The 24,812-nt window shown below is 35.7% G+C and overlaps 2 protein-coding genes across 2 annotated transcripts in view; one reads left to right on the top strand and one right to left on the bottom strand.

The window, feature by feature from the left end:
• The window catches only part of b4galt2 (UDP-Gal:betaGlcNAc beta 1,4- galactosyltransferase, polypeptide 2), a 113,552-nt gene extending 94,516 nt beyond the window's left edge, over positions 1 to 19,036 (top strand). Inside the window, exons 6-7 of the mRNA XM_058745876.1 lie at positions 6,473 to 6,577; positions 14,417 to 19,036. Coding sequence (XP_058601859.1) covers positions 6,473 to 6,577; positions 14,417 to 14,567 — 256 coding nt within the window. The 3' untranslated portion in view covers positions 14,568 to 19,036. The remainder of the gene's footprint in view (positions 1 to 6,472; positions 6,578 to 14,416) is intronic.
• A 366-nt stretch (positions 19,037 to 19,402) lies between these two features.
• On the bottom strand, positions 19,403 to 24,715 carry zgc:113531 (uncharacterized protein LOC541359 homolog). The gene is made up of 3 exons (XM_058754719.1): positions 23,877 to 24,715; positions 21,949 to 22,078; positions 19,403 to 20,237 (listed from the first exon to the last, which is right to left on the bottom strand). The coding sequence occupies exons 1-3, from the start codon at positions 24,225 to 24,227 to the stop codon at positions 20,056 to 20,058; spliced, it is 663 nt and encodes a 220-aa protein (XP_058610702.1). The 5' UTR covers positions 24,228 to 24,715; the 3' UTR covers positions 19,403 to 20,055.
• Positions 24,716 to 24,812: the final 97 nt, after the last annotated feature.

The following is a 24,812-nucleotide window of genomic DNA, read 5'->3' as shown; positions in this document are numbered from 1 at the left end:
AAGACTGGACTAAAACAAAGAGCCTGTCTTTGACAGCATTCAACAATCCCTTTTTGAGTCTGTGCAACTCTATGGGCATGTGGAGATGCATGGCTTCAGCATCAAGAGTGCACCATTAAAATGTTTTGGTGGTGTTTCATGGCATCATTTTTACAGCTGACAAAATGTTGGTAAAATGCTGAACAGTAGCTTGTTGGTTTTCTTGGCTCATTATGTCAAAATGCAAAGTAACAAGTTGTTTGAACATAAATGTGTGTTGGAAGTGTGTGTACACATCCATCCTATAATGATAAAAATCCAGCCAGTGTTTTTTTATTTTAAAACCCCGTTTTAAAATCCGGCTGTTCTGAGATTCCTGTCAGAATGACGTAGTTCTGTACAGGCCGCTCCCATGATAGTTGATTGACAAGTTGTCTTACCTTAGACCCGCCCTGAGTGAGCTGAAAGCTGTCCACCATTGTGTCAACTCCGGTGCAGGGGAAGACAAGATGTCTCCGATTAAGCGATTGAGGTGTTTTGTTGTTGGATGTAATAATGAATATAGCAGTCGTCATTAACTCCCGACATCTGAGCCGCTGAAGACGCAGAGGATTAAAGTTACTTTCATTTTGAAGGTAATGCGTCGATCCCGATCTGCCTAAATGCATCCATGTTCGCGCGAATCATTAAGTGAGCATAAGGGTTTTTATGAATCTTTGCCAATAGCCTTTCCTAATAATGTGCTAGCTAGCCAGTTTCGCGGCTAAAGTAAACAGTACTGTTCGTCACTCCATGGAAGAGAGGGGCGGGGCCAGCAGAGCTCATTAGCATTTAAAGCAACATGGACTAAAATGGCTTGCTAAAAACAGAGCTGATTTTGACAGGGTAAAGAAGGTGTTTTTTTACACTACCATTGAGAAATTTTAACCAAAGTATGTTATAGACTTTTCATTAAGACCCTAAAGAATCATATCAACTTGTGGAAAATGGGCATCAGATGACCCCTTTAAAATGTAGTCCTGTCCAATGGTGGAATGAAATTAAAATGACAGTCAAACTTATTAAATTAGGCTTATTAAATATTGTTTTATGTATTTTTGTAAATGTTAGGGATTATACAATATGTTCTCTGCAGTAAGCAGTACAGTAGTTTTTTACACCAAGCATTTCATGGAAGATAAAAATAAAGAAAGGAGAGTGTGTTTGGGGAGGGCTGTAATGGAAGAAGACCGCCAGACAAGGTCAGTCTGTCTGCCATATTGTATGACCACTCCTCTGTCCCTCCCTTTCTCTCTCACTTTTTCCCCTCGCTTCCCTCACCTTCTGTCTCTCTCTCTCTGTCTCTCTCCCTCTATGTCTGACCTGTCTTTTTTTCTGCTCCTCTCCCATTTCTGCACTGCCAGCAAGCCATGAAGTAATAGTAACGATTCCAATTCTCCCCCACTCTGAGAGTCTAATGCAATTAAATGAACTGCAGGGAGGAAGAAAGGAAGGATATATAGAAAAATTCTCACTTAATCCAATTAGAGACTACGGGCCAAAACAGATCTTCAGTCAACATTATTAATTATTATGTCAGCATTCAGACAAACATTCTCTTAATCACAAAATTGTCTTGTTGACTAATAGAAACACTTGAGTTATTTCATCATGTACCACTATTATGGTACAATAGTGTTGCTGTTTGCATTTGCTTTCTATGAGTAATGAGTGTTCCCCCACCTGTTTTCCACTTTTGCTCTCTTACTGCAGGTGTTTTAATGCATTTTTTGCCTCCAAGGCTGAGGTTAATTTAGTAGCATCTTTTGTTTGTTCCTAACCAAAAAAAAAAAACTAATTTTTCTATGCAGTGGCAAGGAATTCACAAAACCTTCAGATATTCGGCATAGATTTGCAAGGTCTTCAACGGCACAGCATTTTGCTTTTTCCCCCCAATCAGACGACTCTCAAAACGTGGCAGCTCCAGAGTAATCACAGCTGTCTGAGCCGAGCGTGAAAGGCCAGAGAGTTCAAGGAACACTGCTGCGAAAGAATCGTCTGGTAGGGTGTGAAAATGCTCGGCGAATAAATGCGGTAATGTGTGTATAATGTGCATAATAATAATAAACAAATCCGGCTCCAAGGCATTTAACCCTCTTCTTACTTGAGGCTCATGGCTGTTTAGCCAAATTACTGCAGGTGTCCATGAACATGAGCCAACCAAACAGTAATTACCAACATGGACACAGTTATCGGAGCTTTTTTGTTGTTGTTGTTGTTGTTTTTGTCTTTTTATGCCTTTCTCAGATACCTGCAACTGGACTGATTCCAGCCAAAACTCGAATCAGAGCAGAAGAGCTAAAAATAGATTGATTAAAATCAACCTCACACCCAGAAATGAGGAATTTCACAATAAGGCAAGGTTCTTACACTGCAAATAATCAGCATTTTTGTAGCGTAAAATATCTAAACTCAAATATCTTTTATTGGACTTGTTGTCCAGTAAAATATCTAAATATGTTTAAAATTGTGCAAAACAGTAAAAACTGTTTTCAGAGCATTCTTAAGGCCCGTTAACAGCAAAAATGATAACTATAAAGATAACTATATTAGCGTCCACACCAGCGGACGATATCTTCCATTTATTCTAAGCACACACTCATTTGCCGCTTTAAATTCTCAAGCTCGTTACAGCAAGATTGATTCTGATTGGCTGATCCAGCGATATCGTTTCTCTGTGCCTTTATCATTATAGCTGTGGTGTGGACTCTGCTATTCTTTAATACTGAGAACGATTTTTGGAGCTATATCTTTCTAGTTATCGTTCTTGCTGTGAACGGGCCTTTAGAATACTTATTCAATTGTTTATTCAACATCTTGAATAAAATTATTGTTTTAATCATTTTTGCATGGACCAAGAAGTTTAGCTAGAATTGTGCTTAAAGCAGGAAAAACAAACTGTTTGCCAACAAACTGCTTATATATTTTTTTAAATGGACAGCAAGACAAAAAGTGATTACGGAAATTGTATGAACAGCATTTGCTCAACCAATGGCATGACTTTGGGGGCAGGACTATGAGTAGTAGCACAGAAATTACCTTCAAACACACTGAAATTAAAATTTTAATGGGTAAAATGTTTATTTGGACATTTACCATGTTAATACTTTAGTACTGATAGCATATAAATACCATGGAATATATGAATATGATAATCATTTAGTACAATGAAAACTTTTGGCGTAGGATTTACTTATAACTTCACTCTACATAGTTCTTTTTTGTAAGGTAAGGTACTATTGTCATTAATGTGCCATCTTGCCGATTTAATATTTAGAATCAGCTGGTTAAAAATGACTAAATAAATGTGTATGTAAATGTGATCACTGTCACGCATACAGTTTCGTCCTCCGTGACATTGATAAATCCACTCTCTTTTGCGTTCCCCTTCATTGTTTACATTGTCTTTTCTCTTATTATAATTTCAGGCCCTCTGAAATCTCCTTTTGCTTTCTGGGTCAAGAATTCCCAGAGATTACCTTCAATCCTCCAAGCTGCATTATTTATGACAAAGGCCTTGCTCTTGTATTATTAGGATGAGGTATATAAAAAAATTAAATAAACCATAAGAGCCCACACAAACACACAAATAGGCATGCCCTTATTCTCCTCGGAAGGATTTCCATCTAATCAAATACTTTAAGAAAGGCGTCCTTCAGAAATGCAGCGTGAGGCTCAGAGCTCGAACGACACGATGCTCACATGACAAACATAAGATTTGCACTAATGCCAAGACCTGGAGCCAAGCAGGGAGATTAGAATGGTTGGATTGTTCAAGCAATCGTGAGTCGCTCTAAGCTGTAGTTACTCAAACAAATGGGATTGTACTCCAGGCTGGGTGTGTGTGGAGCTGCCTGGTCTGGCTGCTCTCTTAAGCAAATGTTGCCGACACAGTTCTCAGCTACTGACTTTTTTTTTCATTCTGCCTTGTTTCCTGCTCATTTGACATTTTCTGGTATCCGTGTGGGTTAACGAGTCTTTGATTAGCTGTAGCTGCTTGAAGTTCATTGTTTGTTAATTAGTGAAAGCCTCAAGTCACTGATAGTAAAGTCAAACTACTGTCTACTTCGATTCCAAATAGGAACTAAATGATCTTTTGAGTGCACACAAAAGATGTGTCTGAATATGCATATATATACAGGTGCTGGTCATATAATTAGAATATCATCAAAAAGTTGATTTATTTCACTAATTCCATTCAAAAAGTGAAACTTGTATATTATATTCATTCATTACACACAGACTGATATATTTCAAATGTTTATTTCTTTTAATTTTGATGATTAGAGCTTACAGCTCATGAAAGTCAAAAATCAATATCTCAAAATATTAGAATATTACTTAAGACCAATACAAAGAAAGGATTTTTAGAAATCTTGGCCAACTGAAAAGTATGAACATGAAAAGTATGAGCATGTACAGCACTCAATACTTAGTTGGGGCTCCTTTTGCCTGAATTACTGCAGCAATGCGGCGTGGCATGGAGTCGATCAGTCTGTGGCACTGCTCAGGTGTTATGAGAGCCCAGGTTGCTCTGATAGTGGCCTTCAGCTCATCTGCATTGTTGGGTCTTGTGTCTCTCATCTTCCTCTTGACAATACCCCACAGATTCTCTATGGGGTTCAGGTCAGGCGAGTTTGCTGGCCAATCAAGCACAGTAACACTATGGTCATTGAACCAACTTTTGGTACCTTTGGCAGTGTGGGCAGGTGCCAAGTCCTGCTGGAAAATGAAATCAGCATCTCCATAAAGCTTACCAACAGAAGGAAGCATGAAGTGCTCTAAAATTTCCTGGTAGATGGCTGCGTTGACTGTGGACTTCAGAAAACACAGTGGACCAACACCAGCAGATGACATGGCAGCCCAAATCATCACTGACTGTGGAAACTTCACACTGGACTTCAAGCAACATGGATTCTGTGCCTCTCCACTCTTCCTTCAGACTCTGGGACCTTGATTTCCAAATGAAATGTAAAATTTACTTTCATCTGAAAAGAGGACTTTGGAGCACTGAGCAACAGTCCAGTTCTTTTTCTCCACAGCCCAGGTAAGATGCTTCTGACGTTGTCTCTGGTTCAGAAGTGGCTTGGTAGCCCTTTTCCTGAAGACGTCTGAGCGTGGTGACTCTTGATGCACTGACTCCAGCTTCAGTTCACTCCTTGTGAAGCTCTCCCAAGTGTTTGAATCGGCTTTTCTTGACTGTTTTCTCAAGCTTGCGGTCATCCCTGTTGCTTGTGCACCTTTTCCTACCCAAATTCTTCCTTCCAGTCAACTTTGCATTTAATATGCTTTGATACAGCACTCTGTAAACAGCCACACCTTTCAGTAATGACCTTCTGTGACTTACCCTCTTTGTGGAGGGTGTCAATGTTCGTCTTCTGGATCATTGCCAAGTCAGCAGTCTTCCCCATTATTGTGGTTTCAAAGAACAAGAGATACCCAGAATTTATACTGTAGGGATGGTCATTTATTCAAACTCAAATGTAAATATTCTAATATTTTGAGATACTGATTTTTGACTTTCATGAGCTGTAAGCTCTAATCATCAAAATTAAAAGAAATAAACATTTGAAATATATCAGTCTGTGTGTAATGAATGAATATAATATACAAGTTTCACTTTTTGAATGGAATTAGTGAAATAAATCAACTTTTTGATGATATTCTAATTATATGACCAGCACCTGTACATATATATACACTTACTATAATAATAAAAAGTGAAGAAAAAAAAATAGCAAAACGTAGTATGCAAAACAGTAGGCAAACAATACATAATAATAATAATAATAATAATGAACTATTATTATTAACATTTCTAAATGATTATTAAAAAGTCCACAACGACAGCAATAATAATTGTTATTATTTTATAAATTTGTATACATTTCATATTAACATTCTTAATTATTAAAGTTAATAATAATAATAATGATGTTTATTATTTGTATTATTATTATTATTATTATTATTATTATTATTATTCAACATTTCTAAATTATTATTAAAAAGCCCACAACAATAATAATAACTGTTGTTGTTGGCATTTTTATTTTATATATTTTTATGCATTTCATTAACAACCATTCTCAATTATTAAAAAGTTCACAATAATAATAATAGTTGTTGTATATTATATTAGATTATATTATATATTTTGTGCTCTGTTGTTATTTAATATGGGGTTGGATAGATTGTTTTCACTGTTGTGCTTGGCAGATGTAGTGCTGTATACAAGATCTTCATCAGATTCGATACATGCTCTAAAAGTATGCGAATGTGGACACGCATAAACAAGTACAAAGTGTTTGTAATTTGAGCTGGGTGATGCCCTCTCTTCTCCAAACCATAACTATGAAAATCATTAGATGATGTTGTGACTGTGTGAAGCCAATCAGTCAGTTGATATGAAACCTCATACACCCTAACCATAAGTTTTCTCTATTGTTCTCAGAATCACACTAAATGGGATGAAAGTGTCTCGGCCTGACGTGAGAATTGGCCGCTACAGGATGATCAAGCATGAGAGAGACAAGCACAATGAGCCAAACCCCCAGAGGTAAGACCCTGTTCTCCTGCCACCAGTGTGAAAACGCCCGCTCCGCCTGCGCCTGAATGCTTAACATTCACAAGCTCTGTTAGGATGCGTTAAATCACACCACTTATCCTATACTCGTGACTTATTGATCTAAAGCACAACAGAGCTCTTTGCATTGCAGATATACAAGAAATAACTTGATATTACTGGCATTTTACAGACTTTTGCATTTAAATTCACTGCTCCAGACACCAGCATGGTCTTTACCAGCATGTGTTTTATTTGCTAACTGGTCTTCTTGGCTGTCTTGGTCAACCTACTTCACTATAAAAGACCTTCCTTTACGATCAGCAAGTTTTGATGATGAACAGCATTGTCTGTCTGGTCTACCAGCACAAAACCAGCACTAACCAGCCGGGACCTAATCTAGTTTCAGCACTGAATTGCCATTTCAATTATTTCTGTGCTATTTTGCTTCCTCAACACTGTTGACATTGGTTAATGTTCAGGTTCATGGTCATACTTCACAGTTAAAGGGAGATCATATTTTATTTAACATTAAGTTTTTTTTTCATTAATAATAACAAAAAAAGAAAACATGTTGACAATTAAATATTTTAATTAAGACATGCCATTGACAAAAATATGATATGCTTGAATTTAAAGCCAGTGAATTCTCTCTCTTTTATATCAAAAGCAGATGACAGTTTCTTGGGTTTATATTTTGTTTAATTAGATATGTAACATGTTTGGTATGTTTATATGTATATTTTTCAGTTTTGTCTTTTTTTTTACATGTTTTTTTCCCCATTTATTCTTATTCTCATTGATGTTTAAATGTCTATGCATTTAAAAAAATAATAATTTCAGTATACTATGTATATTTACACATTATCAGTTAAAATTACATTTTTATAAAAAAAATATATAATTTTGTTAGTAAAATATGATATATGACATGAAATACTGACAATTTTAGAAATATTTTTGTCAAAAGAAAAACTATTGCTATGTAACAGTGTAATAATAATCCACCCAGTTATTCACCCAGTATTATTGCTAGTTTGTTGCATTGCAAACTCTGTCCAGGTTTTGTCACTCTATCTGTGGCTGTAAGAAAGTTTCATCTTTTTTAAGATGCACTCAGTCTCATGCATATGATTGTGCGCGTTTATGCCAGCTGGCGGAGGTTCTTAATGCAGCTCAGACGTCACCGGGGGTGTAAAATAGCCCAATCAATGAGTCGATAAGCCTGTCCGTGGACGCTGGGCTGCGAGCCAGATCGTTCCCAGGTAGAAAAGCTTCACAGCAGAGCAACTAATTGCAAAACGATTCCCACAGTTGCAGGTTGGTCCACTCTTTCTTGGTGCTTGTCAATCTTGGGAGAGCTCCGAGTGAAATGGCAAGACAGAAGCAAAAGAAATGCCATTAAAAGTTAGGATTGGTCTTTTCTCTGGTAGGAGGTTTCACTCAGCTCTCATTGTGCAAAGATAAGAGTCTGTGATTTATTCGCTTTTGTTCAGTTTCATTCTCATTCTTTTTTTCCCTTGATCTTTTTCTCATTCACTCACTTACTGTCTCTCTATTTATGCCCTGCTCTTCCTCGTTCTTTTTGTCTTTTTCCTACAAGTGGCTCAGACAATTGAAGTAATGAGCGCGGCCCACCCTGAGAGCCATGAGTGCATGCTAAACTCATTTTTGCTGGAGAGGACAGAAGAGCGCTGGGTAGAAATGAATGAGGTGACTGTGCTGAAGTTAATGAATTGAAACATGTCACGCTAAAGCGGGTTTGTTGTCACAGACAGGTCGTTTGTTTGTGTTCTGTCTCAAACGGGAAAAATGATGCAGAGTCGTTCGTTGAGATCCACCTTTGGTACAAGCATCAGACCGAATTTTTTTAATGCTTTTCAATTAACCCAGGGCTCCTCTAAGAAAACCTTGGAGGAATAAGCAGGCTACAGGTACAGTGAAGGTTATATACTTACAAAATGAATAAAAAATCATATTTAATGAACAAAATTTGTTATTAAATATTTATTATTATAATTATACAATTTAAAAAATACATTTTCAACGACCCAGGGCTCCTAATGTTATATACTCAATAAATAAATAAATTAGAGCTGTCAAATCGATTAATCGTGATTAATTGCAACCAAAATAAAAGCTTGTGTTTGCATAATATATGTGATATCTCTTAAATATATACATGAATGTATGTGTATTTATATACATACACTACCAGTCAACAGTTTTTGGACAGTAAGATTTTTAATGTTTTTTAAATAATTCTCTTCTGCTCACAAAGCCTGCATTTTTTTGATCCAAAATACAGCAAAAGCAGTAATATTGTAAAATATTGTTACTGTTTAAAATAACTGCTTTCTATTTGAATATATTTTAAAATGTAATTTATTCCTGTGATGACAATAGTAAATTTTCAGCATCATTACTCCAGTCTTCAGTGTTACATGATCCTTCAGAAATCATTCTAATATTTAATATAATACTTTTGTAACATTATACACCATACCATTCAAAAGCTTGGAGTCAGTATATTTAAATCATTATATATTTATTATTAAATTATGAAATTATAGAAATTAACACTTATTTAGCAAAGATGTATTAAATTGATCAAAAGTGATGATAAAGACATTTATAATGTTACAAAATATTTCTATTTCAGATAAATGCTGTTCTTCTGAACTTTCTATTCATCCAAAAAAAAAAAAAAAAACTACTCAGCTGTTTTCAACATAATAATAATAATAATAATAATAATAATAATAAATGGTGACTGGAGTAATGATGCTATATGATTCAGCTTTGAAATCGCAGGAAAATAATTACATTTTATTACATTATAGTAAAAATATTTCACATTATTACTGCTTTTGCTGTATTTTGGATCAAATAAATGCAGGTTGGTGAGAGAATTCTTTAAAAATCTTGCTGTCAAAAAACTTTTGTCTGATAGTGTATAAATATACACAGTACACACATATAGTGTGTGTAAAACTTTTATTTTGGATGTGATTAATCGGTAACACTTTACAATAAGGTGTCATTTGTTAACATGAGTTAATGTATTAACTAACATGAACAAACAATGAACAATGCATTTATTACACTATTTATTAATATTTGTTCATTTTAGTTAATGAAAATACAGTTGCTCATTGTTTATTCATGTTGCATTAACTAATGTTAACAAACACAACTTGTGATTTTAATAATGCATTAATAAATGCTGAAATTAACATTAACTAAGATTAATAAATGCTGTAGAAGTATTGTTCATTCTTAGTTCATGTTAACTAATGTTGTTAACTAATGAACCTTATTGTAAAGTGTTACCGATTAATCGCTATTAATAGATTTGACAGCACTAAAATAAATATATGCAAGTCAGAAAAAGCTTTACTTTAGTGCCCCATTTACTGTAAGTGTGCTAACCGAGTGAGCCAGCCGTATGAAGATGAACATCCACAGACTGACGCAGACGTCGGCACTGCAGCTCGATGACAATCTATATATCAGGAAGTGCGGTCAGAGATTGATGGATCTCCACAGCATCCTCTGAAACACTCTCTGACTCTGCCAGGGCTGATATAACCCACCCAGACACGCATCAGTGTAGGTGGCAGAGTCACAACTCATCTGGGCATCTGATTAATAATTGATTAGCACCATAACGGGAATAATGGGAAGTCATTTAGAGTATGATCCCTTCCTCTCTAGATTTTATTGCCTCCATTAGAGGCTTGTGGGGATTATTCTAAGATGGCTCGTTTGTACGTGATAAGAGGTTTAGTCTCAAACAGGACTGCCTCTAAAAACCGAGCTGGAAATTTGATGAAGAAAGCTGATTTGGGGAATGCTGTGGATTACTGGCATTTATTTATATAGCACTTTCAAACATTACTTATTTTGTGTTTCTCTTATACTCTCTGTGGTAATGTATAGATTTTGGCCTCATTTCCTTATAGGAATTCGTTTAGAACAGCGTGGTAGGACAGTGGAGTAATGTTTGCATTTAATAGTTATAAATTTGTTCTCACATCAAAGCCTCACTTTTTCAACTTTCCAGTTAATTTAGCAGTTAAATGCAATATTTAGCAAATATCCAAATTAATTAAAAATGTGTATTTTGTACATATTGATGCCTAAATTCCCTTGTATTTAAAAACATATTGCTTTTATTTATTTTACTTTGAGAAATAGTATAGAATTTTACTACAAGACATTAACTAGTTATCGTTCATAATTACTGTACTGACCAGAATTGTATTTATGTCAGTGTAAAATCAGGCAAAGAGGTGCAAGACTCTGACATCTAATGTCTCATAGCTGTCCATTTGTGTCAATTGCACCCTTTGCTCATTTCAGAAAAAGTTGAAGATTTGTTTTCATGTTTTAAATCTTTTATGCTTGAGTCTGTATTATATTTAAAATCTCTTATGCTCAAGTCTGTATTATATTTGATCAAAAATTAAAAATAAATAATATTGTGGAACTATTTTAATATCTTTTAAAATGTAATATATATATATATATATATATATATATATGCATTCCTGTGATGGTAAATCTGAAGCCATTATTTCAGTCTTCAGTGTCACATGATCCTTCAGATAAAAAAAACAGCATTTATTTTAAATAATCTTTTTGTAACATTATTAATCTCTTTATTGGATAACACTTTACAATAAGGTCTCATTTGTAAACATTTGTTAATGCATTAACTAACATGAACTAACAATGAAGTATATTTTTACCGCATTTATTTATCTTTGTTAATGTTAGTTAATAAAAATGTTCGTTCATGTTACTTTAAGTCATTTAGCAGACGCTTTTATCCAAAGCGACTTACAAATAAGAAAAAGTAACTAAAACTAAAAGTTAAAACTCTATAAATACTATATACACACATATTTAAGAAAATAAAGACATTAAATAAAAATGACAAATGCATACAACATTTCAAAACTACACATTTAAATGAAAACAAAAAAATTAAGTTAAAAACAATTCAAAATACTAAAACAACAAAAGGTATGAGTATAATAATGATTCTAACATAACACTAAGCCAAACACCAAAAAAAAAAAAAAAACAAAACATGTGTATGTACAGCCACACACATATATAAATTCAATATATGTTATTTCATTTCCATTTAGTATGTTGAAATACTAAAATAACTCAAATTAAATAAAACTTAATAAACTTATGCAGACATAATAAAAAAAATAAGATAAAATAAAATGACAACATTACTACAACTGTAACTAAAACTAAAATAGATTTTAAAAAAAATACAAATCAAACTGCATTAGTTTATCAGTAATCCTAAAAAATAACACTGAGCCAAACACACATGCTAAAAAAAAAACAGGAATAACTTACTTACACATAGTAAGAAATGGTTATAAAAACTGAAACCGAAGTGAAACCAGTAGTAGGAAAGAGGAAAAATAAAAAGCGATACTTATATCCCTTGTCGGTTTCCCTGCACGGTAGAGTTGATGGTCTTTACACTCTTCGGTCTTCACACGACCGCTCCCGCGGTAAACTAAGCTTTTTTATACCCGTCTAACAAAATACTAATCCAATTCAGTTGAACACACTTTCCTGTTAATCACAACAAATGGCCAAGCAAGCGCCTGACACTTACAAGGGACGCGATACAGTACGAGACCAAACGATTAGTTCACAGTAGTTCACATGTTCGCAGATACAACTTCAAATTTTAATAATGTATTAGTATTATTGTCACTTTCGATCAGTTTAATGCATCCTTGCTGAATAAATGGATTAATTTCTTTAAAAAAATTACTGACCTAAAACATTTGAACAATTTCTATTTTTGTATAGGGCAGCTAATACTTCCTGCACTATTTAAGCTGTGGTAAAGTTCCTGGCACTTTAAGTGTTGTTTTGTTTTATTTTCCTGTCACACAGGTTTAGGTCATTTTTAAGACATGCTGCATGGAGATGCAGTATGACTAAGAAGAGTAAGTGGCTGCGTTCTCCAAGCGTACCCTTATTTAAAAAGAAGAGTTGTTAGACTTGATGAATGGTTGCCCTCTCCTCAGCTCTGTTACTGCCACAGCCGTCTTTGTTTGGTCACTCCGCAGAAGAGCATCAGCCTCCATAATGAGATGTTATGCTTGCCGGAGAAACCAGGCTTCTATTCATCAACCTTCCTTCATGCTGCTCCACACCGGTCCACATGAATATTAATTCTAGTTCAGTGTGAGCCCTATCAAATACTTTAATTTCATTCAAGCAGTGTACATAAATCATTATCTGCAGACTCTGCAATAGCCTTCGTGGTACCTACATTGATATGGAAGTTGATAGCGTGGCATAAATCAAGCTGCCGTTAACAGACAAACTGAACTCCTTTTCCTACTTTTGTGGCATTTCAGAGTAAATGTGCTATTTATTAGTACAGTTCTTCTTCGGTTAAGGCCGAAATGTTGAAATGTATATCATTTTAAGTGTCTTAAGGGATGAGAGGTTAAGATGTAATATAAAACACTGCTGGGGAAGCAGAGCTCCTGAATACTCCGGTAGTTTGCTTTTCTAGCTGAGCTCGTTAAATTTAAGGAACTTCTCATTTTATTGATAAACCAATCGGGATTCTGATACACTCGTGTCTCTTTTTTCTCTTATCTTCCAGTGCCCACAGCATATAAAGCTCATTTATTTTTGTTGACATGTATTATAGTGTAAAAACTCTTATTATATAACAAAAGTGTTTAAAATTGTCTGTTTTGATACAGAGAAATCTTTTGGGAGGACCATTTGTTTTTTCCTTTGTGAGAATGATGCTCTGTTCACCTTTACAAATGTTATTTCACCCCCTGCTGGTTGACATTGGTATGTTAGTGTATGTATGTAAGTGAATTGATTTGACATTGTCATTTGCTAGTGACTTACAAGCATGCGTTCTAACAGTTGAGCGGTTGAACATTTACAATAAACATTTGGCTTGAGACTTGAACCTTGCCAAGGTAATACTCCACCCAAAACTTGTTGTTTTAAATATGTATGTTGTTATTTTTTCCTTGACACACAAAATATATTTTTATTAGAGACCCTTTACATTTTTTTCAGTGAGCATGGACTGTCAAGGTCTAAAAAGACACAAAAGCACTATAAAAGCACTACAAAATATGATTCTGTGACTCAATCTGCTATATCCCAAGTCTCTTGAAGCCAAATTCTAATTCTGTGTTATGAATAGACCCAAAGGTAATGCTTTTAACTGATAACCTTCATCTGCTGATTTCAAATCAAACATTGCACATATGGTGCAGGTCATAGCATTTAGTTCTGAAACAGTGCAGAATAAGAAGTTGAAGATTATTAGTCTATCAGGATTTTTGCTGTCTGAAAAAAAGAAAAAAAAAAAGTGCAAAAATGGTACCTTCAGGGTTACAACAGCTTGTAACTGGGTCGGTGCCCTTAAAGGTTCAACGTTGTGCCACATCTTCCTCCAAAAGTTGCATATTAGTTTCTTAGAGTGGTAATATGTACCCTTAAGGTACTACCATGAACCTTTGAGGGGTTAATAAGGTACAAATATGTCTCTTTGAGGGTAGTGCACCACGGACAAACTGCTGATCCCTTAAATGTAAAATTTTTGACTTTTTTCTGGTCTGAAAGTGTCAGAATATTGTACATGAGATGTATAAACCACATTTATGGTTTATTTGCACAGCTTTTGTGCTTTTTGAAGCTGAACCAGTCTATACTGTCATTATATCAAGTCCACTTTGAGTCCTTTTGTGTTTCTGAAAACCATGGCACAGCTAATACTGCTTGTATTTCTCCTTCTTTCTCCAGGTTCAGTAAGATCCAGAACACCAAGAACACCATGAGGAAAGATGGGATCAGCTCGCTGATGTACAGAGTGGTGTCCGTGAAGAAATATCCGCTCTACACCAACATTTCCGTAGAGATCGGCAAGCCTCCACCCAGACCCCTCAAAGGATAGAGAGCTACCGGTTCTGGACCAAGGATACCATGATCTTCTTAAAGTTCAGCACACAAACACACACACACAAACTCTGCCCAGGGTCACCTTCCTATGATACAGCAGTGATATGCTGAACAGGTTAGTTCTCAGGAATACATGGAAGCTTGATGTGGATCCAACGATGTACTGTAGATTCATATCCTGATCCAGATCGAGATGTGCACAGTGTCTGGAGGGACGGAAATTGCATCATCATACTCCAATGGCTGTTTTGTTCAGACCTTGAGGATCAATTCAAGCTTTTAGGCTCTTAACGGGAGGATTGTTCCGTTCTGGTTTTGGTAAGTGACGTTGATCTGCGAAGAACAGCCTGGTCACTTGATGTAAATCAGTCAGAACATACTGTACATTTCAAAAGCGAATGTGTCTTTGTACCTGCGATGCTTGCAGTGTTCAAATCTCTTCTTTCGTATCTCAGATGTTGGTTGATCATGTGAGGTTGATAAATCAGTGCTTGAAGTTGGCTCCTTTGGATTGTGTCTCTATCTTGCGCTTTTGTATCGTCTCTTCGGACTAAGCTGAATTTGAAAACACTTCTCAGCATTTCTGGGGATGAAACCCTTGTTGGGATGTCTTCATTGGAACTTGGAGGACAACTATGTGATGTGATTAGACTGGGTCTAGACTAATCCTACAAGCACTTGACTGTCAGTCAATATGGTACAAATGGATTGCCGCAGCATATCCTCTGGCTGCCGAGTAGATGCCTGGAGAAACGGCAAGAACTTTTGTTAAGAGATAGAGGAGCTTCTGTAGAAGTTACTGATGATCAAACCTCTGTATCTATCACCACCTGCTCAAAACTGACTGTGCTACGAGCCACTCTTTCTTTGTTTACTTTCATTTGCCTCAAAGATTCATATTTAGATCTGTCATATATCAAAAACTTGATCAAATAATGCCCTTGTCATTCAGTTTTAGAGTCTCGCGCCTCTTTTGATGATCATCTTTGGAGGTGTTATTTAAATGATTCTATGATATGTCCAATATCAAAAAATATACACCAAGGGTCCAAACTCAATGTTTTGCCACAACTTCCAATTCGAGTTATTTGAGGAAGTTTACAGAATGTGCTGTAATTATTTCTTACAGGCCATGAATCAACATATTTTTGTTTCTGTGGCACAGGAATTATTATTAGCTGTCGTTTTTAGCATATTTATAAGAGCACAGTTCACTAAGAAGCTACTTCAGCCTTAACTGTGCTATAAAACTACTAAATATGAAGATCTATAATTATGTTCCTTCATGTTTTTGTTTTGATAGCTTAATGTGAATAATATTCATACACTACCCTTCAAAAGTTTGGGGTCAGTAAGATATGTTTTTTTAAGAAATGAATACTTTGTCAATGAATACTTACAGTAAAGAGTTGTACATTTGTATAGTTTAAATTTCAAATAAATGCTTTTCGAATATCTGTTCATTGAAGATTAATCAAATGTTTGACAGTTTCTGCAAAAAAAAAAAAAAAAAACTGTTTTCAACCTCTTGAGTGCCAAATCAGCATATTAGAATTATTTCTGAAGCATCACATGACACTGAAGAGCAATGGCTGCTGAATATCTTATCACAGGAATAACAAATAAATTAAAATAGAAAACATTTATTTTCAGTTGTAATATTTCACAATATTACTGTTTTTACTGTATTTTTGATCGAATAAATGCAGCATTAAAGACTTTCAAAGACAAACAATCTTACCGACCCCACACTTTTGTCCTCCAAAACGGAGGACAAAAAACTTCAGATAAAAACAAAAACATAGATGGATTATAAGATTTATCTGGTTTCCATCATTTTCATAATGCATCGATGTTATGTTGATTTTCACTTGCATTTGGCGTTTGGCTAATGTTAATTTTGGACCCTGTATTCACCTCTTCCAAAAAGATCTGAATAACTGTATTGAACTGCTTTTCTTTACAATACTTTGCAAGCCTTTTAAAGTTGTTTTATTGCTCCTTATTCCTTCTTCACCTTTTATTTTACTGCCTGAAAACACCAAGCTGATGCCTTCAGATGTATTATTAGGGGTAAATGTGAGGAGAGTTCAAGCTCTTTTTTCTCTCTTATCGGCTTTTCTGCGCAGTGTGCGGACGCTTCTTTTGTGCTATCAACGATTCTTTCAGCCCAGCACAGAGGAAGTCATTAATGAGAGCCCAGCCACTCTCCCTGTCCTTTTTAAAATACACATTTCCTCGTCTTTCTCCTCATGCCTTTCATTTTAGCCTCACCAACCCATTTCATTTCTGTGTGTGCATTTATGTTGTCTTAACTGCTGACCCAAGCAGTCACTGTGTCACTAACATTGTTTCCTTCTTGAGTATTTCATCACCTCTGTCTCATGGGTACCACTACCTGTCAGTTATAAGCGCATCACTTTTGCCACGCAGTATTTGTACATTGGCCGTCAAGCGAAATAACTGTTAATACTTACCTGACACAATTTTGCCTCAAGCCCTTTGATTTTTCATGGATTAATAGCCTTAAAAGTTGACATCCATGTGCACACTATTCAGAACTATTCATTGATCATATTCAATAATATTTACTCTAGCTGTGACCTGCATTTCAAATGCTGAGAAACAGTGCTGTAGAATGCAGTGAATCCTAAACCTTCAACACGAATGAGATTTCAAACCAATATCCTTATTAAAAAGACATTATGCTCGTCCTGCAATGTTTTGGCGAATGAAATAGAAATCTGTTTCTGTTGAAGTAAAATGAGATTACTTCCTTTTTGAGTTCATGTATCAAGACGTGTATTAAATTGAAGAAGAAACTATGTTGCAGAGCGCATGTCATTTACATTATCTTAATTTTTTCAAAATGAAAAATGCAGTCCATATGGTGTATACGGAGTGAGCAGAACTAAATCCAACATATTGAAGGCCTCACGCACATTGTTGCATGCAGTCTGTCAGGCTTGATACAGCATGATAGTGTATAATGTGTAGCCATTCTTCTGAAAAATATGTTTTATATTGATTTAAAGGTGTACTCAGTCATTTTTGTTGGTTGCACTGATTGACATGGCAGATGTATGCTGCCAAGACTAATTTATTTCACAAGTGAAATTATTCAGTATCTATTTATGTAACATTCAAAGGTTTATTTTTTTTAAGGAAATGATACATTTATTTAGCAGGGATGCATTTAAGTGATCAAAAGTGACAATAAATAGATTTCACTTTCAAATAAACACTGCACTTTTGAACTTTCTGTCTATCGATGAATCCTGTATCAGTGTTTCCTCAAAAATATCCAGCATTATTAGAATGATTTCTGAAGGATCACGTGACTGCTGAAAATTTAGCTTTGCTATCACAGGAATACATTAGATTTGAACAATTAACATTGTTAAAAATAGAAAACAGTTATTTTAAATTGTAATAATGCTTCACAATAATTCTGTTTTTACAGTATTTTTTGATCAAATAAATGCCGTCTTTGTGAGCAAAAAGTTTGAAATATTACATATTTACATATTAATTATATATATAATTACGTATGAAATTACTGAGTACACCTTAAAGGGGTTCTAGTAAGGCCATGTATTTGGATTGTGTGACTTAATTCTGTAGTTATGGTTCTTATTAGTGAGGAAAATAATGAAATTTCCTTTTAATTTTTTTTTATTTTTTTATTTTTTTAAGTTAGTCTGGTGATACAATCAATTTTTTGATCTTAATTTTGCCCCAGTGGCAAAAAAAGCTACTTATATTCTACAGTGTAGATACAGAGTTGCATTATTCTTTAGTGTTTTGAATGGAATTCAAGTTTCATTGCAGTTTATAAAAGTGTATACATTTAGATCATCTGATTGTTCCATTTCAAAGTTACTCATATTTCTTGTGCTAACAATGCAATCAAGTAAAGCTCGCACAACTGTCATTACCAACCTTGCAAAGCACAAATGCAATCCTTGAGGTCAGGATGCTGTTCTTCAGCGAATCTCGCTTTATAGTTTGCAAAATCACACCGGTGCCACAAATGAATATACTTTTTATTTTGATGCCATTCTTTTATATCACTCTTGGGTCAGCAAACCTTCCCATCCTGAAAGCTTGCACACACAGACTTGTGTACGTAATGCTCACCCTCTCTCCTCCATCACCCTTTTTGTCCTCAGTCGTTCTCTGGAAAAGAACTCCATCTGTGCTTCATGCTTATTAATGTGAGAGAGGGACAGATGTGGGCAAGTATTCCACACCTACACAAAGACTTGCTTAAGAAACTACTGACGGCCTCAGGTCTTCATGCCTGGGGCGCATTTTTAAAGACTTACTGTGTCTATCAAGGTTTTTTGTACATTGAATGTCAAAATACTATATCTTATATAGAATGCATTATGTCATATCAAACATACTTTTTGTATACAATCAATAAATCTGATGCTACAAGAATCTGATGATGGGTTACTGTTTATATGCTGAGTTTCTGGGTTTGAATGAATGTAGAATGCCTTATTATAATGTTGTTGTTGTGTGTGTGGAATATGGAATCTATAAGAAGTCAGTTATGAGGCAAAATGGATCAGAACAAAGTAATAAACCTGATTATTTCAACACCCACCTTTTACCAGCACCATTCCAAATCACTTCTCGGGGACCATGGCAGTTTAGTGGAAAGAGAACATCGTATCTCTAAACTGTCATCCGTATGCAGGAAACTCAATAATCTGCCTCTCAAAAAGTTATTTTTTATGTGACAGATGTTGCAATAAACTAGTAGAAATAACAACACAAACATCCTCTAACTTCATATATGGGATAATAAGACAAGACACATAGATCACTTGTGGTTTATTTATATTTGTGTACATTCTGTCATTGCTGCAAATACAGTCCTCGAAAAAAAAAGAAGCAATATTACCACAGTGTCAGAACAGAAATCAAGCAAAAATGAGACTGCTTTATTTATACATGATTCATTTATGATAGGTTTGTCTGTATTTCATGCTACATTAGCTGTTTCCATGCCTGCATGGCAGTAATGTAAGTCTTGCATTCTCAACACTTTGGTTTTCAGTCTTTTGAAGCAGAAAATAATATAAACATACATGCTACTTTAAATCGTGTAAAAACACCAATAAAAAAATGTAGTTTAGCGGATGATCATTGCATTTGCAGGTGCAAGTGTGCACTACACAGTGCCCAATGTACTGTAGATGTTAATATGCTCACATGTCCAAAAAGTTGTCTCAATACTAAGCTCTATTATCTGTTTTATTAGGGAATATCCCTAAGTAGTTGTACTTTAACAAATGGACGTTAAATGGTTAGTTAACATAAGAAGAAGAAGAATAATAGACTGTTTTTTAATCATATAACACAAATAGCCTCCACACTTTCTTCTGCAAGAGTGGTTTAAATATCTGCCGAGTTTTGTCATCCATTGTTTAAACAAGGATAAAAGATGACCCTATTTTTGATCTCTTTTCTCAGTTCAGCCCCTTGTCAGGCTGGCAGTTGTGCACATGGGAACACGTTGCCAAGCGGTTGCCTTCCCAGTAACCTGCATCCTGACCGTCGTGACATCGACATTTGGTACAGGAGTCGACCCAAACTGGCTCACCTCCAGGGATCACTTGGGTCCTAGAGGCATTCACGTAACAGTTGGGCCCTGGAGCCACAAGAAAGAGATGATTAATGAGGCCCATTTTTTGTAGTTAAAGGTGAACTGTGACATTTTTCCAAAGTTAAAATATTTTTAGCTGTCTCATCCTAATATACAGAGACAGATATATGTGAGCAATACACAAGTTGTAAACACAGTGCCACTATTAAAGGAACAGTTCACACCAAACTGAAAATTTTGTCATCATTTACTCCAAAGCTGTTTAAGTTTCTTTCTTATGTTGAACACCATAGAAGATATTTTGAAGAATTTTGAAATACCAAACAGTTGTTAGTCCCCATTGACTTGGGAGAAGAAATACTATGGAAATCAATGGGGACGGTCAACTGTTTGATTACCAGCATTCTTCAAAATATCTTATTTTATGTCAACATCAGAAAGAACGACATGAGGGTGAGCAAATGATGACAAAATTTTCATTTTTGGGTGAACTATTCCTTTAAAACTTTGTTTTGATACTGACAAGCCAGACATAGCAACATTATCTCAACCAATAGTGTGATTTTTGGGGCGGGGCTATGGGACTGTGTCCAACCTTGTTTTTGCAGTTCCACTTGGTGATGCAAGAGATGCAGAAATGGAAAACTTCACCTTTAAGAGATAATATTTTCAATAATAAACTACTTATATGTATGGAGAAAACATTGCCATGGTACCTTTTTGACTTGAAGGCCCCCACATAAACTATAATTTGGATTATTTTTATACAACTATGATTTAAATCATTTTAAGTCATTCCTGTGGCCCTTTAGATGTTTGCTCAGTTGAGAACCACTGAACTAAAGTGTTGTTATGTAATTGCGAAGGTGGTTTGGAACTTTTTCTTACTCTATTGCAATGGTTTTCTGGATGTTGCTAAGTGGTTACTTCCTAGTCCAAATCAGAAAAGCCTCTCAAGTCTCTATAATTCTGGATTTTTTCTCTCTTGTAACTCAAAATTCAGATGCTTAGAAAAGTAGCAGAACACTTTCCTCAAACGTCTGCACAACCTCAGGTGTCATTCATGTCTGTAGCACAAACTGTGCTGGACAAGTTATGTGCAGAATTTAAATACTTAAGGTCAGGAGTTTTTGAAAAACCTCAGCAAGCGCCACTAATTAGGAAGCCTTGGAGTGTAGATAATGGCACATTGCTTTTTTAGAGTGTTTAACGTTTAAGATAAGGTTCTACTTTAATTTGGAAGTTACTTTAGATTAACAGAAAACTTAATTTAACATTTTCCCCCACAGAGGCCATTTTTATCGACAAAAATGCAACATCATTTGAGGAACTGACCATTTATCACATTGGTGAAGTATATGTTTGATTTATGTGTGTTGTTTTGGCTGCCTACATGCCTGCCTTATCTTTGCTCTCAGTAAACACTATAATTACCTTCATACTTCACAGTATACAGAGAAAACAATACGGCAGAAGCTCAACTCATAAGGAGTGTTATCTTATTTCAGGTGCAGAAACTGGCCTAGCACATGGCCCGGCTTCTGAACTTTCTCATCTGTTATTGAATGAATTATATAGATATATTACATACAGAATCATTACCGAAGACCAAACACAATTGTATCCTGCATGTATGTGTTGAGGCTATGAGAATGTCATACTGAGTTAGTCGAGACTTGGGCAATTACAGTAAATAAAAGTGTAATAAGCCTTACAAATATGGCACTGTTTTCTTTTTCACTTCTGAAAAACTTACCATCCTTGCACTGAGGGCAACATTTCCCTTTTTGATAGACTGGGTTAACACATGGTGGAGGGGCACAGTCTGCGACCTGACAGCGGGCGATGCCGTCGCTGTGACAGGTGCATTGCTCACACGCTGACGGCTGTAAATCAAATACAAATCATCAGTTGAAAAACACATGTATTACTCTATTCCTTTGAACAGCTTTTTAAACAGAACCAGCAGGACAAATTGCTTGCTTGTATATACCGACATTTGTTGTTGTGCCAATCCAACACTGCGTTTTAATGCCCTACAATGTGAAGAATGTGATCAAATTCCACTCCCACACTGCTGATTAAGTAGGAGCTGCATTACCACCTGTGGCTCAGTACTGGAGGTTGGGTTAAATGGACTGGAAGAAAATGATGTCAGCTCAGGCAAAGTGTATTCCTTGGAGTCTGTCAGAAGGCTTCAATTTTCCCCTCAGGGATTCCCCATTAGCCATAATAACCAAATCAGGGAGATAATGAAGCACATATAAGCCCTGCTTTTTCCAAGCCTGTGCCACCAGAGATATTTCATTCTTCAGTTCCTCAAACAGAGTATTAAATTGCCCTTTATGATTTCAGCCCAGTGTACATCAGATTTGTGCTTCAACCTTGCCTCAGAACAAAAGAATCTTGACTGTATTAGCTTTTAACTTACACAATGCATAACCATGTTCACGAAAGGGTATGGAAGGTGATCATATTAAACAATTGTGCTGCAGAAGCAAAGAGCTGCTTTTGTTCCGGCTCAACAAAAAGGTTCATTCAACCTATAATTGGAATCTAAGTCTTTATGTATGATGTAGCGTATCTATTTGTTTGCTTACCATGATAAAGCTTTTGTTTTGGTATGTTTGAACCATTTGAATTGATTGTCCCCCAATTCTCACATTGTAATCTGTATGGACTGCAAGTAATAAACAGTCAACAACTTGACAAGTTAAGACTAGTTCTGCTGTATTAATACCTGTTCTTATGAATAAAGATTACTGTAGTGCTATTTTGAATCTTTTTCATGAACAAATCAAACTCTCTTTTGAAATGCATGACATGCTTTTCTGTATTCAGAGTTTGGTTGGTGCATTAGCAAACAGCATAGGTTTGTGAGCTGTTAATTAAGAAGCATTTCATTTGTTGGACCCCAGGAGCTGGACCTATTGCACCAAAACACTTCTTCACTAAACAAAGTGCTGTTTTGAATATGAAGGAGAGTCAGTTGAGACTCCAAATTTGCATGCCTACAGATTTGCTCAGCAGATCCTTGTTTACGAAGATTCAACAATAAAGGATAAGGCCTGTTTTGGCTGATTCGGTGTTTTGACGAATTGGTTCAGTGAACTATTTAATGACACTCTTACTCGTTACACAATTGCCACCTACTGGCGTTAAGCTGTAACCTGCTCGAAAAGTCACAGAGATGAGTCTCCACCACTAATGGAGACGTAATTCATTTTATCATCAACCACGTGATGGCGCTAAATATTTTGAATTGTCCTTTTGGGACCAATACCAAAACTTTCAAACAATGTAACCACCCAGGGAAAACATGTCTCAACTGAAACGAAAGCCTATTATTAACAAACCTTGAAAAGAAAAAAAGGGCCTGTTCACTCATCTTTTAATCAATTATTGCCTATCTTTAAATCATAAAAAAACATTATGCTGTTCTCTTAATAAATAGTTTTATTTTGTTATTGTTGTCAAATTTCGCATCAACATTAATGTATTACAGGTTTCTAAACTGCAAGCATGTGTAAAAAAGTTATGGGTTCAATTATTTAGGAGAGCAGTTAAAACGACAAATATAAAACCAGAGAACATTCAGACCTAAAGCCCACTTAGAAATGTAAAAATGTCTTCCTTTCTTTCTGTGGACATAGGTAGACTCTTTACAGACACGTTGGACTATACCTGAAATTGTTGGCCCAGTTCGTAGACTTCTCCCCCGTACTCGCAGCCGATCTTCTCGCATCTCGGGCAGCAGTCTGTCGGGTAATGGCTGACATGGATGCAGGCGGCAGGCAGGGATGTGCACTCAGTCCGCGCGCAAGCAGACCCTTCTGCTGTACATTCGCACTGGGTACAATGATCTGAGTCTAAAAAGTACCATTCGCCCACATAGTAAACACTACCGTTCGCGTCACAGGTCGTCTCCTGTTGTCCAGCGACCGAAAAAGCCAAAGCACACTGGCTGCAGATCACCAGGGTAAGCCAGACATGAAGAAAACTCACCGGGGAACCCCAGAGTACAGCCATGCCCATCACCAAAAACTTCTCAGTTCCAAACCAAGACTTGCAAATGCAGCATAAATAAGAATGATTATGTTATGTTCAAAACCTTGTGATTGCACGCGTCTATTTAACTAAACTACATAAAGTTTAAAAATCCTTTCATGGTCAGAATGGACTGTGTGCGCTTTGGAGGTTGTTGTTGCGCACAGGGAAAGTTTTACGCCTTCTGGGTTATGTTTCAATTTACACGTGACAGCCGAATTCCAGAATATTGATAGGGTGTAGTTTTATGAGGCATTCGCTTTCATTGCAGCTTTGTGTGTCTTTTGAGAAAGAAAGAAAAAAAAAAAGAGTAAAACCATAATATGCCATTTAACACTGTTCATTGTTCCATCTTTTTGCTATTAGACAGGGAAATAACATTCGGACCATCATGTTCCAGAAACACCAAATATATGCTTTATTTCTTTAATGGTAATAAATAAATAAAAAAAGAAAAGAAAAGAAAAAAAAAGAATAATCACGGTCATTGCAGTCTTGAGCATTTCAAGAAAACTTTTTTAAGTTAATACAAAATCCTTGTACATTCAGGCATAAAACTCCAACAAATATTAC

The sequence above is a fragment of the Onychostoma macrolepis genome, chromosome 02, assembly GCF_012432095.1.
Source record: "Onychostoma macrolepis isolate SWU-2019 chromosome 02, ASM1243209v1, whole genome shotgun sequence".
NCBI classification, from domain to species: domain Eukaryota; kingdom Metazoa; phylum Chordata; class Actinopteri; order Cypriniformes; family Cyprinidae; genus Onychostoma; species Onychostoma macrolepis.
This window is presented reverse-complemented; position numbering and strand designations above follow the sequence as displayed.